Source organism: Camellia sinensis, chromosome 8, assembly GCF_055761805.1.
Source record: "Camellia sinensis isolate YWXY chromosome 8, ASM5576180v1, whole genome shotgun sequence".
Lineage (NCBI taxonomy): Eukaryota > Viridiplantae > Streptophyta > Magnoliopsida > Ericales > Theaceae > Camellia > Camellia sinensis.
This window is the reverse complement of record NC_138968.1, coordinates 137,875,316-137,891,011: the sequence shown is the minus strand read 5'-3', so window position 1 is coordinate 137,891,011 and position 15,696 is coordinate 137,875,316. Positions and strand designations below refer to the sequence as shown.

The window sequence follows — 15,696 nt, the reverse complement described above, 5'->3', positions numbered from 1 at the left end:
TGACTCAAATGCCTGTATTGTCGATTCTGAAATGAAAAATTTACTATCGTTTTTTTCGTCTTTAGTGAACTTCTTTCTTTTTTTAGTTAAATTTGATTTATTTTTTTAGCTGCATCTAATCTAGATGCATCTATAATGTAATAATGTTTATGAATATATTTGAAGAAAAAAATGTTCACTAAAGACTAAAAAAAAATTCCTCGAGCTCTCCAAACATATTTTTACTCCCACTTTTGAGTATCTTGTTTGTTTACAGTTTTCAAAAGTTAATTTCACACCCACTTTTGAAAAAAAATTTCAAGGCGGGAAAATTTGGGCTAACCGGTTGTCCTCTCGGACATCCGATCAGTTGACCGAAACAGTGTTATTTTTTTTTTTTAACAATTGGCACCTGTTATTTTTTATATTTTAAATAATAAAAAAATTCAGAATTTTTAAAAAAAATTTATGAATTTTGAATAGAATTTTGAGTTGTGTGTTTAGTTATCAGTTGTAAGTTTTTATATCAAATATCATGTGTCACATCAAAAATTCTCCACTCAATTCAAAACTATTTCCAAAACTAATTCACCAAACAAATTTTCTATACTTAAATCATTATTCCAAAACTCACAAACTCAAAATACAATTCTATTCTCAAATCATATTTAAAAAATTCTACCAAACACTACCCTAATTTTTTTGTTTTTATTTTTTATTTTTTGCATCTTTAGTGAATTTTTTTACATCACATATAGAGCTAATGTGTTAGTGATGTGACAAATTCTGTTACTTTTTTTTATGGAAGTTAGTTTGGGAGTAAAGTGGGAAAGATTGCATACATGAAAAGCCAAAATGGGAAGAATTGCAAACATAAAGGACCAAAGTGGAAACGATTGTAAACATAAAAGGCCAAAATGAAAAAAATCAAACTTAAAGGGTTAAAGTGAAAAATAGATGAAACTTTAGAGGGACAAAGTATCATTTGCTCGTAAAAGAATAGAAAGGGTAATATAATAATTTATAATGATTTTATAACTAAAATATTTATAGTTTCCAAACAATGTCTGAATTGGAGGATTCAGTTTTGAGTTACTTTGAGTCAATTTCGATTTTTCTTCAAAAATTTAGTACAATTTTAATAAATCATGAATATAAAAAATTAAGTTATTCAAATATCGATAATTACATATTTTAATAATATGGAATGGATAATAGATCGTTTATTTTTTTTAGGATAAATTACAAATATACCTCTTGAGATTTGTTTAAAATATGAATTGCCCCTGTGGTTTGAAAAATTACAAATATCTCTCTATTAAAATTTTTTATTTAACAAAATTAATTGAAAAAGTAAAATTTCTAACTGTTCATCTATATAATAATAAAATTATTTGAATTATTAATTGAAATAAAATTTTAACATTATTAAAAACTATTAGTTAACATGATGATTTATTAATGAAAGGGTCTATTTGTCATAAAATTAAAAACCTTAGGGACATAATATAATTTCTAAAATCACAAGAGATAATTTGTAATTTAAATAAATCTCAAAAGTGTGTTTGTAATTTATCCTTTTTTTAAAATAAATATGATACAAACGTGTGATTATCACTATCTAATTAACCTAATTTTTTTGCACAAATAACCTATTAAGACCATCTCCAACGGTTCATCAAAGTTGACATCAAATTTAAAATTTGGTGAAAAAGTTACTGTTTGGTGCTCCAACGGTTGCACCAAATCGATATCAAAATGAGATTTCACCAAACAATTCATCAAACTGAGGACAGAATACTGATTTCATCAAAACACTGTTTGTGACCGTTGGGGGAGACCAACCGGTCAACTAGCCAGTTGCCCGGCCGGTTGACCAATCGGTCGACCACCAAAAGGTTCAAACAGTTCCAAGAAAAGGTTCAAACAGAAAAAAAAAAAAAAAAAAAAAAAAAAAAAAAAAAATTGCCTTACCAGTCGACCAGTCGGTTGACCAGCTGGTCGACCACTAAAAGGTTCAAAAAAAAAAAAAAAAATTCGCCTAACCGGTCGACCAACCGGTTGTCCCAGCGCAAATTTGATGAAAGTTCACCATTGGAGCGAGTGATATCAGATTTGGTAAAATGAATCATTTTTTACTCAGATTTGATGAAAAAAGAAATGCACCGTTAGAGATGCTCTAAGGAATTACTAAACTTTGAACTATTTAAATCACAAGAGAGGAGTCGGAATATGTTTGAAAAGTCCAAAATTGTACCCTCCAGTCCACAATTAAATTGACTGGAGACGAGCGGCCTCCATTTTTTAGATATGATATAGTAGGTAACATATGGTATAATTTAAAAAAATTTAATCTGATTGAAGAATTATCTAAATTCAATTTTAAATGTGTTAGGAATTTCTCGCGCCTGACCTCCATTTAAACATGTTTGTCTAAGCTCAACCCATTTACAATAAATTGAATTTGCATTAGGCTTGAATTACTCTCAATTTTTAGATATTAGCTTTTTCTTTTGTGACGATTAAGCTAATTAATTTGTTAAACTTATTCATTTTTTATAAAATCATTAATAACATTAAAATAAATAATTTTTAAATGAGGGAGAGAGAGAAAGAGAGTGAAGATTATTGAAAAATCACACGTTTGTTATAGTGGTATTTGTCATTTTTGAGTGATAAAAAAATGATTCAAATGTATATAATATATACAGTAAATATGATTCAAATGTCCATGTTATTTTAACATCATGGAATGATTAATAACTTATATTTATATTTACTATTTATATATATATATATATATATATTTATATGTGTAATTCGTTTTTCAATTTGTTCAATATCTTTCCCTAAGCTTCCTCAAATTTAATTTTGATTTCTACATTTTTGCCCAAGTCTTTAAAAAATTTAAAAATATGTTATTCAAAACCCTATGAAATTTTGGGTTGAACTCGAGTTATTCTGGTTGAACTTGCTGGAGTTGCACTCCCAATATTAATGGTAGATTTGTATAAATTACACTAAAAATTTAAGCTACAATTATTTTTTATTTTTATAACAGTTAGGCATTATTCAAGAAAAAATCTTAGTTTCTTGTTTTTTTTGGCTCATAAATTAATCATGTAGCTGGTCTTAGATCCATGATTTACAGTTAGATCTCCATTTGCTAATTCTACTCCAGATATTCATTTACACATCCTCAGAAAGAGTGAGTGTGTGCACTTTGTTCTCATAATTTGTTGATTGAATATGCAATATATGTATTGACTGTTCTTCCTCACTAGTTCTGTACCCTCCTGAACAAATTACATCAAGTCGAGTTCTCCGGCGAAGGAAGCAATTTGGCTGACTGTTAGTCCTACTAGCATGTAAGATACTCTATTTGACTTTCTCATTTTCTCTCTTGCTTTCAGAATGCTTTTGGCATTTTGTTAAAAACAAACCAATCTTCATGAATGCAATCAAAGTTAGTACTATTTCAATGAACGGTAGAGGAACTGGAAACTGAAGGAGTTGCAGAAAGTGCAGCTGCAGGTGTGCTGAGCTTCCTGGTTAAACAGCCCCTTGGAGCAAAAGCAGTCAGGAGGGAGGAGATACCAATTTCACATTTGCTTGCATTGAGGCATCTTGGGACCCAAAAGGAGAAACACTGCGAATTTGCGAGAGTTATGCCGGTGGTGTGCTCACTGAAACCAAGGACGTTATCATCGTGTGCCAGTATTTTCTGGTGTGCACTAAAATCTGCAGTATACAGGTATGGAAAAAGGCCCTGGCAGAAGGTAGAGCATCATTTGCTAGATATGCCAGATGGCTTCTGCAAATATTTACTAATGATGGTCTTATCTTCATCTTTTTTGTACTTTTATTCATTCTGTTCATGGTCTTAAATCTTTTCAGTTTTAATTAAAAACATGAAAGAAAAAACTAAAGAAAGAGATCAAAAGACCATGAGTTTGGCAGAATGGAATCCATTTGATTTCTAGCTATATTAGCCTTGTTTCTCTTCTCCTACAATACTTTGCATCTTTTGATAGGCCATTATCTTTGTGCTTTTTCCCTCTTACTATAACGTTTTTGGTAGGGTTCAATGGTTGAAGAGAGTGAAAATACTGAAATGGTTTCAATTGATATTACTTTGTTTACATTACCAATGTCTTAAAAATCTTTCAACCATATAGCAACTTGAATCCAAGAAAAATACTTACATTTTAGGCAAACTTTACCAAACAAGCTTGTGATTCCCATTCACCTTAAAACTCAAATACCCATAATTGAAGCATGTCTATTAGGTAGAAACTTAAGAGACTAAAAAGCAAGTCATAAGGATAAGATATAATACCTAGAATATTATAAATTCTCCCCAGTCAAAATCGTCATTCATGGCTCTTAGAATCGACATTGCATCTCTTGTGAACAAACCACTTGCAGGTATCTGTGCAGTGTAATTATTGTTTACGGGCATTGCATTCTGTCCCATCCGCTCACAAATTGCGAACCGACAAACCGGGCATTGACCGTGGCTCTTCACCCACGGCACAATGCACTCTTCATGAAACATATGATTGCACGGAGTGAGTGTCACCCACTGTTTAGGCTCGAAATCATCTAAGCAAATGGCACACCTCTTGCCTTCTTCGTCTTCCACTTTTTCCTTCCCAACAAAGCTGTTGCTTGTGGCATAGGAAGTGTCTCTGTAATACAGGTTCAGTCTCTGTGCTAGGTGCTTTGCTGTGGTTTTTGGTTTAGGATTGTAAATTTCTTTCTTCAGCATCTTCAATGCCTTCTTTTGCTCATCTGGGGAGAGTCTTGATTGCTCTCCTTCCTGTGTAGGGACTTGCATATTCGTCCATTGTTGTTCTGTGAACCTTGGAGGGGGCTGGGGGATGTACTGTCTCGGCCTACCATTGATGACTCTTGCCATCTCATTGAGGACTCCGAGTTCCATGGGAGAAAGAGGTGAGACTGGAAAACTGCATATTGTTCCATGTATAGTGTTATGAAATCATTAAGGGATGAAAATAAAAATCTGAAATTTTTTATCAAAATTTTATATGACATGCTTGTGATTGGTTGTATGTTTAGATGAAATATGTTAGGAAATTTTTTTGAGAGTTAAATGTTGATATGTATGTGGTGAAACAAAATTGCAACGAGTATTAGATATCACTAATTAAGAAAAAAAACTAATGTTATCCAAATAAAAAATTCGTACATAATGATGTGACTCGTTGTAAACCTTTTATTTCAAAACAAAATACTATAATAGTATTGTCATATTATTCTTGTCAAATTTTTTGTATAAATTTTATGTATATTTAAAATTTTCCTTAAGAAAATGTGCCAATGAAATTTCGATGATATTTCATCTGTTTAGTTCAGTTGTTATTCATTCGTATTAGTTGACATCATGGCAATAATGGCTTTGCTGCCAAAATTAGCTTAGAACTTCCAGCGTCATTCTTGGATCTCCTATTTTTATTGTGTCATTCCATTTTTCTTTATATCTTATCTATTCTAATTCTAATATAAAGGGAAAGTTACCGTTGGTATTGACACATTTTGTCTCATATTTTGAATTTTCTTAAAATATTCTTATATTTAGAACTTCTGTAAAAATTATACAAAAAGGAGGGTAGGCCTCCGACCCATGACCTTGGTATATACTAGAGGCGGCATGTGTATGTAATTTGTAATTGAATTTGATAACTATAGCAGTTATTTGAAACAGAAGAAGAGAATTAAAGCAATTTATATTTTGAAAGGAAAAAAAAAAATTATGTGACATCTATGTATATATATATTTTCCTTTTTTTTTGTTTGGGATTGAGATTTTTAGTGACTTTTTTATTGACTTTTTTTTTTTTAATCTTTAATGAATTTTAAAAAAGAAGTCAAAAATTTTTACACAGATTCTATTTGTGTAGACAAAATGGAAAAGTTTTTTTTTTTTTTTTTGAATTTTGAAAAAAAAAAAAAGTCCGGAAAGGACCAAAAAAAGTCAATTTTTTTTTTTTTTGTCTTTAGTAAAAAATTTTGAATTTTTAAAAAATTTCAACTTTCTAATTTCGTCTACAAAAAACGAACATGAACCTACAAAAGTTTTAAAAAAAAACAACAAAAATATCACAAAAGATTAAAAAAATAGAAAAAAAAAAATTGTTTAGCTGAATGCTAAACAATTTTCTCTAAAACTTGAAGGAAATCAATATTATTTATCCACTAATTTTTGTTAGAAGCACTTTTTTGAAAGCACTTCATTCCTCAAAATCGTTACCACTTTGAAGCAGATCCTCTTTTTATCATATTGCATTGGAAAAGTTCTTTTTCAGTGTGTTTTGGTGCAAGTGGAGTGAGAGATTATTAACTTCCTTTGAATCGAAAAAAAAAGAAGTGAGAAACTATATATACGCCAAAAAAAAAAAAAAAAAAAAGTTTTCCTTATCTTTCTTTGGATCTTAGATTTAGCGAGAGACACTTCTTCCCTTTACATTTATTTTCTCTTCACAAATCTCTCCAAAATGTATATCCAAACATAACCTTAGAACAGGAAATGAGGTCACTGCTGTGCTAAAGACGCAGTAGTAACTGTTGTGCCTCAATTTGAGATATATTATGGACTTATTTTTATGATCTAAACCGTTCATTTTATAAGGTTTATTAAGTACTTCATGCCTACCAAAAATCATATTAATCAGATATCAATAACTATATGATCGATAACCAAAAAAATAAACAATAAGTTTTTCTTTTGAAAATAACATAAAAAATATGCAATTCGATCATATAGTTATTGATATCCGATTAATATGATTTTTTATAGACATGAAATACTCAACAAACCCTACAAAATGAACGGTTCAGATTATAAAAATAAATCTATAATACACCTCAAATTGAAACACAACAACCACTACTATACCTTTAGCACAGCAGTGACTCCATCTCTCTTAAAACATCCCCAACAACACATCCCCAACAACCTTAATGTCCTTCAAATTTTACTTAAAAAGTGCAATCTCTATTTTGAGTGATCACTTTTTCAATTACTTTTTCCAGGAATACTCTTTGTTCATTCTCTATTTTATTTAAATATTATTTTATTACTCTTTTTCAATTAAACTTATTTTTTTTTAAAGTTAATGTGACAATTCGATTAAAGAGAGTAAATAGAAAAAGGAGAGAGAAATTAACATTATATATTTCGAAAATGAACATCGACTCCCAATGACTCCCCACATATAGGAGTCTCCGTTGCATTAGTTAATTGAGCAACTTATTAGGGAGTCTATTGAGGATGATTTTTGGAGTTTTCACTCGCTAAAATAGCTAAAAATTGATAATAGGATATCTGTCATAACTCTTTTAAAAAAAAAAAAAAAAAAAAGTGATAACAAAGATAACAAGAAAAAGTGAAGTGGAAAGTAGCGAATTATGCCTGTGATACTATTACAGTGTACAGCTTTAAAAAGGGACAAAAGAAGCATACCAGATGCACTATACCATAATGTACCTACTATATCCACAAAATTCTGCAAAAAGTATCATGAATTTTTTTACTAAAATATTTCACTACATTCTTCACTATAAATTATTTGTAACATTTACCAACACAAAATATGCATAACCATAAAATACTTGCTAAAACTAATGGTGTGCCATTTCTCAGGACGAAATTATAACGTTGTCAAAATTTTAGATAACTATTTCTTTCAACCTCTAATTTTTGGACTCACAAATAACCTTACAATTATCATTTTGTGAGAAAAATATAAACAATAGCCTTTGCACCAACAGATTAAAATTATCAAAAAATGATATTTGATAAAATGAAAGTATTATAAAGTATCATGACCTTGTTTCCGTAACGCTGTGTTTGATTGATAGATTTGGGAAGAGATTTAGAAAGAGAAAAGGAAAAGGTGTGCAAAACTAGATAAAATGTATGTGTATTTTATTCACATTTCATCTATTTTTTCCATTTTCTTTTCTAAATCCCTCCTCAAATTCACAAACCAAACACAGCATAAGTCCAATAGTTGCCTCAAAATTTGCAAAATTATGAGAATGTGAATATGAAGCACATTATAATATACAAATAATAGGTTTGATTAACGAGTACCTTAGGGGTATTGGTTAACAATATTTTAAATGGTTATACATTCTTTATAACACGTACTTTTATAGTAAAAAAATATACAAATATTTTAAGCTTCCCCCTTAGACCAATCATTAACAAAACTCATATATAATTTCTGCAATTAATGAACCAAATCTCAAGTAAAAATGGGCGGGTAGTGCAAATCAATAGAGCTCAGTAATTAAGATCTTGTAAGGCTGCTCATTAGGTCAGGGTTCAAGCCCCCTCCCCTCCCCTCCCCTCCCCTCCCCTCCCCTAGGTTAGATAATATAAATTGTTTCTTGATGTACTAAAAAAAATGTATTTGGCAACAGAAGGCAATAATCACCTGGTTAAGCCCAGAGGTCTTCCTGTTATTCTTTCCTGTATAGGTGGTGGATTCTGCAAAAACACACCAACCCAAGCAACAAACAACTGATACTATTATTTTCTGTCTCACATGAAAAACTCGCAACCTTATTTAAATAGATAGATATAGCCTGGAATACTCCAAAAATAAATAAAATAAAATAAAAATGACACTAACCTGGGGCCTTGGGAACATGGTGTGCACTCTGTTCCAGTCTCTGTATCCCTGTCCAGGCAGCCTATTCCCTGGTGTTGGCCTTAAATTGTTGCCGCTGCCGCTCATTGTGTATCCGTTCTGCTGGTTTGCGGAGACAATGGCGGCTTGGGGCTTTAGAGTCTCAACAAGTTATTATTCCTTACTGTATGTATGTGACTCGACCAGAGGGAATGGTATCTTTGTTTCTTTTCGTCTATGTTCTCTTCATTTTTTTATGCCCACTGGGGAAATGCTCTCCTTTTTGGTTGGTGGTGCCCAAATGAAAAGATTCAGTAGGCTTGAAGAAAAGAATCCAATTCTTTCACGTCGGTGATGTGTGCGCTTTTGAACTTGTAAATCTGTAAAACTATTCTTTCCCTTTTATCCTTGGAATAAGAATGCACAACATGATTACCTAACTTGCTGATCCAAAAATATTAAATAAGTGAAATTTGACGTAGCAATAATTTCATTTATAAATAAATAAACACAGAGAGAGAGAGGCCTCTAAGTTGATTGTTTCATGAAGTGGACAGACCATAAGGAAAAGAAGGGGGGAAAATTCCAAACCCAGAAACAAAATCCTCTGAAAATCTACCCTAGAGACATAATCTGATCACCACGTCAATATTGTTCAAAAGACGGCTTGTGAGTTTATGAGAATGCCACAAATGCAATTTAAAGATAATTGAACCATTGCTTCCAGACCTCGCGCTTCCCTTTAACAGAATGTCTACCTAATTTCAGTCCCACGAGAAAGTTAATTATAACCAACAAATACTAACATTAACAAAGCTCAGAACAAGAAATTTGGACTTAAGAAAATACCTGATGCTCAAATTTTAATACACTGATATCAAAGCAATATAAATCGTTCAACTGAGAAAATCACTTGCTCATAGTTGAAGACAAGCAGAAGTTCCAGAAGATAGAGCCCATTGACATGAAAGCAACACGAGCTTGAAGAGGGACAACCCTACAAATATGCCACTCAAAAATTGTCAAAGCATGTTATCCTGAAAGCATTTAACAACCACACAGGTGATCCAATAGACAATAAAAAACCATGTTAAATTACAAGAGTTCACTAGGTGAAGCAACACTAGCATTTGAAATTTGTTGGTTCTTATCATCACATCCGTCTCACGAAACTCACTAAAATCTCTCTCTCTCTCACTCGAGCATAAGTCAGAATGTTTACTATCCGTGATTTTAGGAGTAGGGTCGTTGGAAATGATTTGGAAGTCCAAATTTACTGATATAGTGACTCTCATACTGTTCCAAGTAACTACATCCTAGTTAAAGATACATGTGTTTCTGCATTAGACCATGCTGGTACAGGCCTCCTCGTGAGATCAAAGGTGAATATTAATTTCTGTTTAGAGTAAAACTCATTAAAAGCTGCCAAAAGGGGAATGCCGAACAAAATTCATACTTCAAATCCTATTGGCAAGGAACAAAATGTTGTTTCGTTTCGTTTCCATTGAAACAGTTGCAACATTTATATTTTACAGGAAACCAAAATGAAACATTAGCAGAATACCGAAATTCCAATATTTCAGTTGAAACACGCCAAAACACATGAAAGACAACAAAAATACTGAAACACTGAGTTATTTGCTATTAGTAATATCTGGCAAAAGTCATTTCTATATGCTTATTTTTGTTAAAAAAATAGATTTGAGAACAAATATATATATATATATATATATGTATATATATATTAAGGGGTTGTTTGGGATGAACTATATAAGTGCACTTTTTGACTTTTTGTCTAAAAAAGTAGAGGAAAAAAATATAGTTGTTTGGGATAACTTTTTGATTTTTTACGAAAAAATGTGTAGTAAAATATTATATAAAATACTAAAATGACCGAACTACCCTTCTGTGAGGGTCAGTGCATGTCAGTGACGGGACTTATATCAGTGCACTGTGCTGAACTTTTTTTTTCTTTTTCACACGTGAGCTGGAATGAGACAAAGAAGGGTAAAAGTGTCTTTTTGCCCTCTGACAAATCAGCCCAGTTTTCCCGCCAAAAAATTGTGAATGGTATAAACTTTTTTGTTTTTGTAGTGACTTTTTAACTTTTTGCCTTTTTTAGATTAACCCAAACACCAACTAAATTTATTAAAGAATGTAAGAAATTAGTAGGAGAAGAGGAGTGACAGAGAGAAATTAAAAAGGCATTATTAAGTCACTTATTTTCATGGACCCAACTAAGACTTTAAACCATTAGTTTACGAGCCTCTAATATTCATGGACCTCAACATTTTAATTATTTAATTATTGAGAACGCAGTAATAGTTATGTAGGATTTACTTTTTGCTTCCAAACATTTTTCATACGTTTCAAAATTCTTTTGTCATATCACTTGTGATTTTGAAACATTTCCGAAATGTTTATGTTTCTAAGATAACCGAAAAATCATACCAAAAACAAAATTTGGATTCTTTCTTGTTGGAAAATCTCACTGTAGAATTTCGAACACTTATCCTCCCTAATTTGTATAGCAAGAATTCCTAGTTAGTAGCTAACATGATCCTACTCCAAAATATCCTGTTTAAAAATTAACCTTACTGCAAAACAGTGCACCAACAATAAACATTCACCATAAGGAACGAACCCTTTATGAAATAAAGACCACAGTGTAAAACACTCACTGTGGTCCAAAGGCCAAGACCACAAATTGTATTCCTTCTCATATCCAGTTTATAAATCAACCTTGTACGCCACTATGGATCCTGCAACAACAATCTCATTTATCACAAGGACCACATTAAAATTTTGCATCCTACCCATAAAGGCAGTATGAGAAATAGAGACTACACAATAACAACCATTCGAGTCCATAGCCACTAACTCATAAATAAACCTACCCACCCACCAGTCAAGCTAATGGGGCTGAAATCTTTCAGTTCCATAGCACCACCTTTCTTTGGAATCATCACAATAAAAGTTGCATTTACGTTTCTCTCAAAAGTCCAAACTCACAAAGGAAAAAAAAAATGGCATCATGGCTATAAATAACATCCACTCTAACTATAACAACCTCATGCACAGAAGAAAGATCCATACCATCCAAGAAAGGCATCCTACAAATCTTGGAGCATAATATTTCACAAAACAGCACCACCCCCTCATCTCCTCCTCCCTGATCTCCTCCTCCCTCATGATCTCCTCCCAATCCACCACCAAACTCTTCACAATATTAGTGTTAATCTATTCCATCTTTGTTTCCTGTAACACACCAAATCTGCTCTCTAATTTGCATCATCTATATTACAAAGCCTTTCTCGTATCCAACTTTCCAGCTTTGCATCATCAATTCACAACCTTTCGCTTATTCAGGTCATTCAACCTTCTTAGATTCCAATGAACCATTTTAACTTCATTTTGAAAACAACTAAAATGACCTAATCACCCCCATCCTTTCTTCCTTCAGTTTTTTGATGGGGAGGATACTCATAATTAAATTAACCGAGGAAACTAACTTCTTTGACTCGCTTTCTTTCCTCAAAATAGTTCCCCCAACTCTGTTCTTTCTCTCTCTCCTGATCTGGGCCGTCATAGACAATAACTTTCTCATTTATGAGTTTTCATATTTTCATTCAACAATTTATTTCAAAAACATAAATAACACTTGGTGACAAAATAAAAAGGATGTCCATCATCTGTCTCTTAGAAATAGCTAAATTAAAATGGTTTTCACCTGTACATAAGAAATCCCCAAACTTTCTTGAAATAAAAATTAATTCGGTGACATTCAAAATTGTCAGAAGAAAATAACAAAGTTGTGTTTATGAAATTGTCCAATTTATTTGACTTATTACTACAACAGTCCTATGCATGTGGATCCCATCCATTCATTGGGAAAAGGTTATTCGATTATTAGTAAGGGTGACAAAATAATTTAAGGGTTTTTGAGCATGAGATTTGAAGTTTATAGCAGTAGCAGCAACAGTAGTAACAATAGCAAAATTAAAGTCAACACGAGAAAATAGAGAAGGGAAAAGTTCTGTCACTTCTGGAAGTGACGTGATTGGTGGAACAATGTGCAAGTGCAAGATTAAAACATACACCTAGTTAGGTATACATCAATCTAAACATAGTTTATGAGTTAAACTCAGCCAGATAGAGAAGTGAAACAAATTCATAGTTACTGCATCAAAGAAAACCGTTCAGATTTCCGACATAATTTCCAATCTAGGAAAATAAAACCATTTGATTAAGGAACTTATCAAGGAACTAGCTTGTTTTACGACAATGTTCTGAGATTAGCATTTACAAAATCTGGTAAGTTTCCAGACTGAAAGAAAGCATGGACAGTGGTTTGTCATCAAAGTATCAAACTAACTTTTTTTCTTGATGGTTCTTTTCCCAAACTATTTTATGAGGATTGGATCCATTACTTAATCTAAGTACTGGAAGGGAAAGAGATGTACCCAAAGTTCAATACGCTGACAGGGATCCAGAACCTAAATCCTGCACAAGAATGATAAGGACGGAAAGAATTATTGAACTCACAAGAAATAACACCACCACCTTGAAGACTATCACAGTCATCACTATAAACAGCTCACCAAAAAACAATGTGGGAAGTGCATCTTTCTTGTACTTATTTGGAAGCTCTGAGATCTTCCCTTGCCATAAATTATTCCATGCAAAAACAACAGCAATTACTATGGGGCCAAGTATGATCTGGTTCAATAAAACCTGCAAGGAACTGAGATGATAAGACAATGTGTAAAGAAGTTGGTTATGAATATTATTTGTCCAATAAATAAATAAATATCCATTTAAAACCCAGGGGAAAAAAAACGGTTATACCTTGAGCACTAGGTTCTCTACAGTTTGCTTTGGCATGCAGTGATCAAGAAACTGGTACCATGCATAAGAACCAGGCCCATAGAGAAGAAACCCATATGAAGTCATCCGAAGGGCTCGAAGCCAATCATGATCTGAAGGGAGGGTCCCTATGACATCCTAAGGGAACATATTTCATAAAAAAAAAGGTTAAACTCAACATTAGCCCATCGCACTACTAGGTTGCATAGCTCTTCACATATCAAAACTGCATTCAAACGACACTCTCTGAACCCAGCTAAGCTAACCATCTGAATAGTATGTTAATATACAACTTCCAGTATGCATAGTAGAAATTATCAAGGTGCAGGCACTACACAACATTATCACGTTGACATATTCAGTTGAGCAATGACATTCAGGTATTTGTACACATATCAGTTATTACCAAATATTGGCTATTGTGCACAACATTTGCATTCCAAAGATTGTGATTTGCATACACAAGACTCGACAAGTATATATGTCTGAATGTTACTAAGAGATTCATATCATATCACATTAGCATGGTGATTTAGTGTAATGGCTATGCCGAATGCTTTCTTCCATGCCAAATAGTCAAAAGAGCCAACTCATTAAATAATAAAATAACAAGATGCAAATAAAGATGAAGAGAAAAAAGGAAGGTTGAAGTGAAAGTTTAGGCATACGGTCAGCACTTCGATTTCAGGATATTTCTGTCTATTCACTTATTTGGCAGGCATAAGACTTAGAATTGCTTATGGTTTTTGGGTTTGGGAATACAACAGAAGCATAATGGTTTGTGGATGGGGTTAGAAATAACTAGATTGACAGCTGTAAGTTAAAAAAAAAATTGAGAAAACTTACTCTCTGGAAAAAGAAAAATGACAAGGGGACAACAATATTTAGGCAGGGAAAAGACTTGAAAATAAGATTCAGGCTCATACTTTGCCGAAGATGGGATTTGGTACCGAAATTTATGCAAAAAAAAAAATGAGATTCATCAGTGACTCAAATTTTGGAAAGTGAACCCTAAGAAATCTTCAAAAAAGTTATTCCCACTATGCTATTACTCTATTTTCCATAAATCAAGACAATTTCACTTTTCTTGTCAAGAAGTCCCAAGTTTATGGCATCTTCATTGCTCTAATTGTAGTTCAGCAGAGAATCTAGGGTATCCAAAATCCAAAGTGAACTTATTATGTACCCCTTAAGTTAAATAATTATAACAGAATTCAAGACAGAAAATTTTATTTTTTGGTATGAATCAATCAGTTTTTTGGTATTCCAGATCTGAAACAAAATAAAATAGAACAACTATTTCTCCAACATTGACAATTGACATACACCAACAACTTGGTGAACTTTTGGTATGACATATATAATTTTTTTCCTTTTAGTCCTTTCATTTTGTGCATATGCATCTAACAAAACATCTATAACTCCAGGTTCTTGTTCTTTGAGCCAGCATAAACAGTTCAAAAACAAAAACAGAGCAATTCACAGCCTGATGATCAGTGAATTTAGGTATTTCTGCAACATTGCTTTGATTAAAGAAGTATTTGAAGAGAAACTGGCCTTGATGGAATCGTGATGATGAGGAGAAGAGAGAGATTTAGTCTTGACCCAGCGCTGTTGGAGCTGAGCGATGGTGTCGCCGGTGAGGGCGAGAGTGGCCGCCGTCGCCGCTTGCTTCAGGGGAAACCGGTAACCGGTTCCTCCGGTTGCATCTACCGAATCGTTGGATTTGGATCTTCCGTTTCTCTTGCTTCTTCGTCTTTGGTGAGACTGGAATGGTGGGAATCCCCAAAAGCCGCCATTGCCGCCACTCAGAGCATCCATTTCTCTGAGTCAGTGAAGTGAGAGAAAATAAAACAGAGAGATTGCTAGCCAAACAAACATGCATATGTAAGTTAGTGCTATTGACAGTGCAATAGTGGCTTTTACCAGAACAAGATATAACTTTTTTTTGTGATTAATAAGTAGCTGTAACTTGCCTGACAGAAGTTACTTTTTCCCTGGTAATAATAATAGCAGCGATTCTGATTGTTTGGTTTGAAGTTTTTTAATTTTATTTTTATGAATAATTTTTAAAAAATTAATTTAATAAAAATATATTAAAAATACACTTATTATTTTAAAATATTTTTTTTAGATGAAAATAATTTTTAAAAATTTAAAATTATCTTTTTGACTTTGGCTCAATAGTGTA

General features: G+C 32.5%; 2 protein-coding genes across 2 annotated transcripts; both read right to left on the bottom strand.

Moving 5' to 3' along the window:
- Positions 1-4,197: 4,197 nt before the first annotated feature.
- LOC145788560 (uncharacterized) lies at positions 4,198-8,776 on the bottom strand. Its single transcript, XM_082883575.1, has 3 exons — positions 8,643-8,776; positions 8,445-8,497; positions 4,198-4,949 (listed from the first exon to the last, which is right to left on the bottom strand). Exons 1-3 carry the CDS (start codon positions 8,745-8,747, stop codon positions 4,319-4,321), a joined length of 789 nt encoding a protein of 262 aa, XP_082739701.1. The 5' UTR covers positions 8,748-8,776; the 3' UTR covers positions 4,198-4,318.
- A 326-nt stretch (positions 8,777-9,102) lies between these two features.
- Positions 9,103-15,375, bottom strand: LOC114268708 (Peroxisomal membrane 22 kDa (Mpv17/PMP22) family protein). Its single transcript, XM_028209921.2, has 6 exons — positions 15,063-15,375; positions 13,488-13,643; positions 13,241-13,373; positions 13,103-13,142; positions 9,489-9,636; positions 9,103-9,397 (listed from the first exon to the last, which is right to left on the bottom strand). The coding sequence occupies exons 1-5, from the start codon at positions 15,324-15,326 to the stop codon at positions 9,549-9,551; spliced, it is 681 nt and encodes a 226-aa protein (XP_028065722.2). The 5' UTR covers positions 15,327-15,375; the 3' UTR covers positions 9,103-9,397; positions 9,489-9,548.
- Positions 15,376-15,696: the final 321 nt, after the last annotated feature.

Coding starts and splice junctions, on each gene's coding strand:
- LOC145788560 (XM_082883575.1), bottom strand. CDS start 8,747: ATGAGCGGCAGCGGCAACAATTTAAGGCCAACACCAGGGAATAGGCTG. Junction 8,498..8,642: donor CCATGTTCCCAAGGCCCCAG/GTTAGTGTCATT, acceptor GTGTTTTTGCAG/AATCCACCACCTATACAGGA. Junction 4,950..8,444: donor AGACCTCTGGGCTTAACCAG/GTGATTATTGCC, acceptor AACAATATGCAG/TTTTCCAGTCTCACCTCTTT.
- LOC114268708 (XM_028209921.2), bottom strand. CDS start 15,326: ATGGATGCTCTGAGTGGCGGCAATGGCGGCTTTTGGGGATTCCCACCA. Junction 13,644..15,062: donor ATCATCACGATTCCATCAAG/GCCAGTTTCTCT, acceptor ATGTTCCCTTAG/GATGTCATAGGGACCCTCCC. Junction 13,143..13,240: donor ACTTCCCACATTGTTTTTTG/GTGAGCTGTTTA, acceptor ATTCTTGTGCAG/GATTTAGGTTCTGGATCCCT.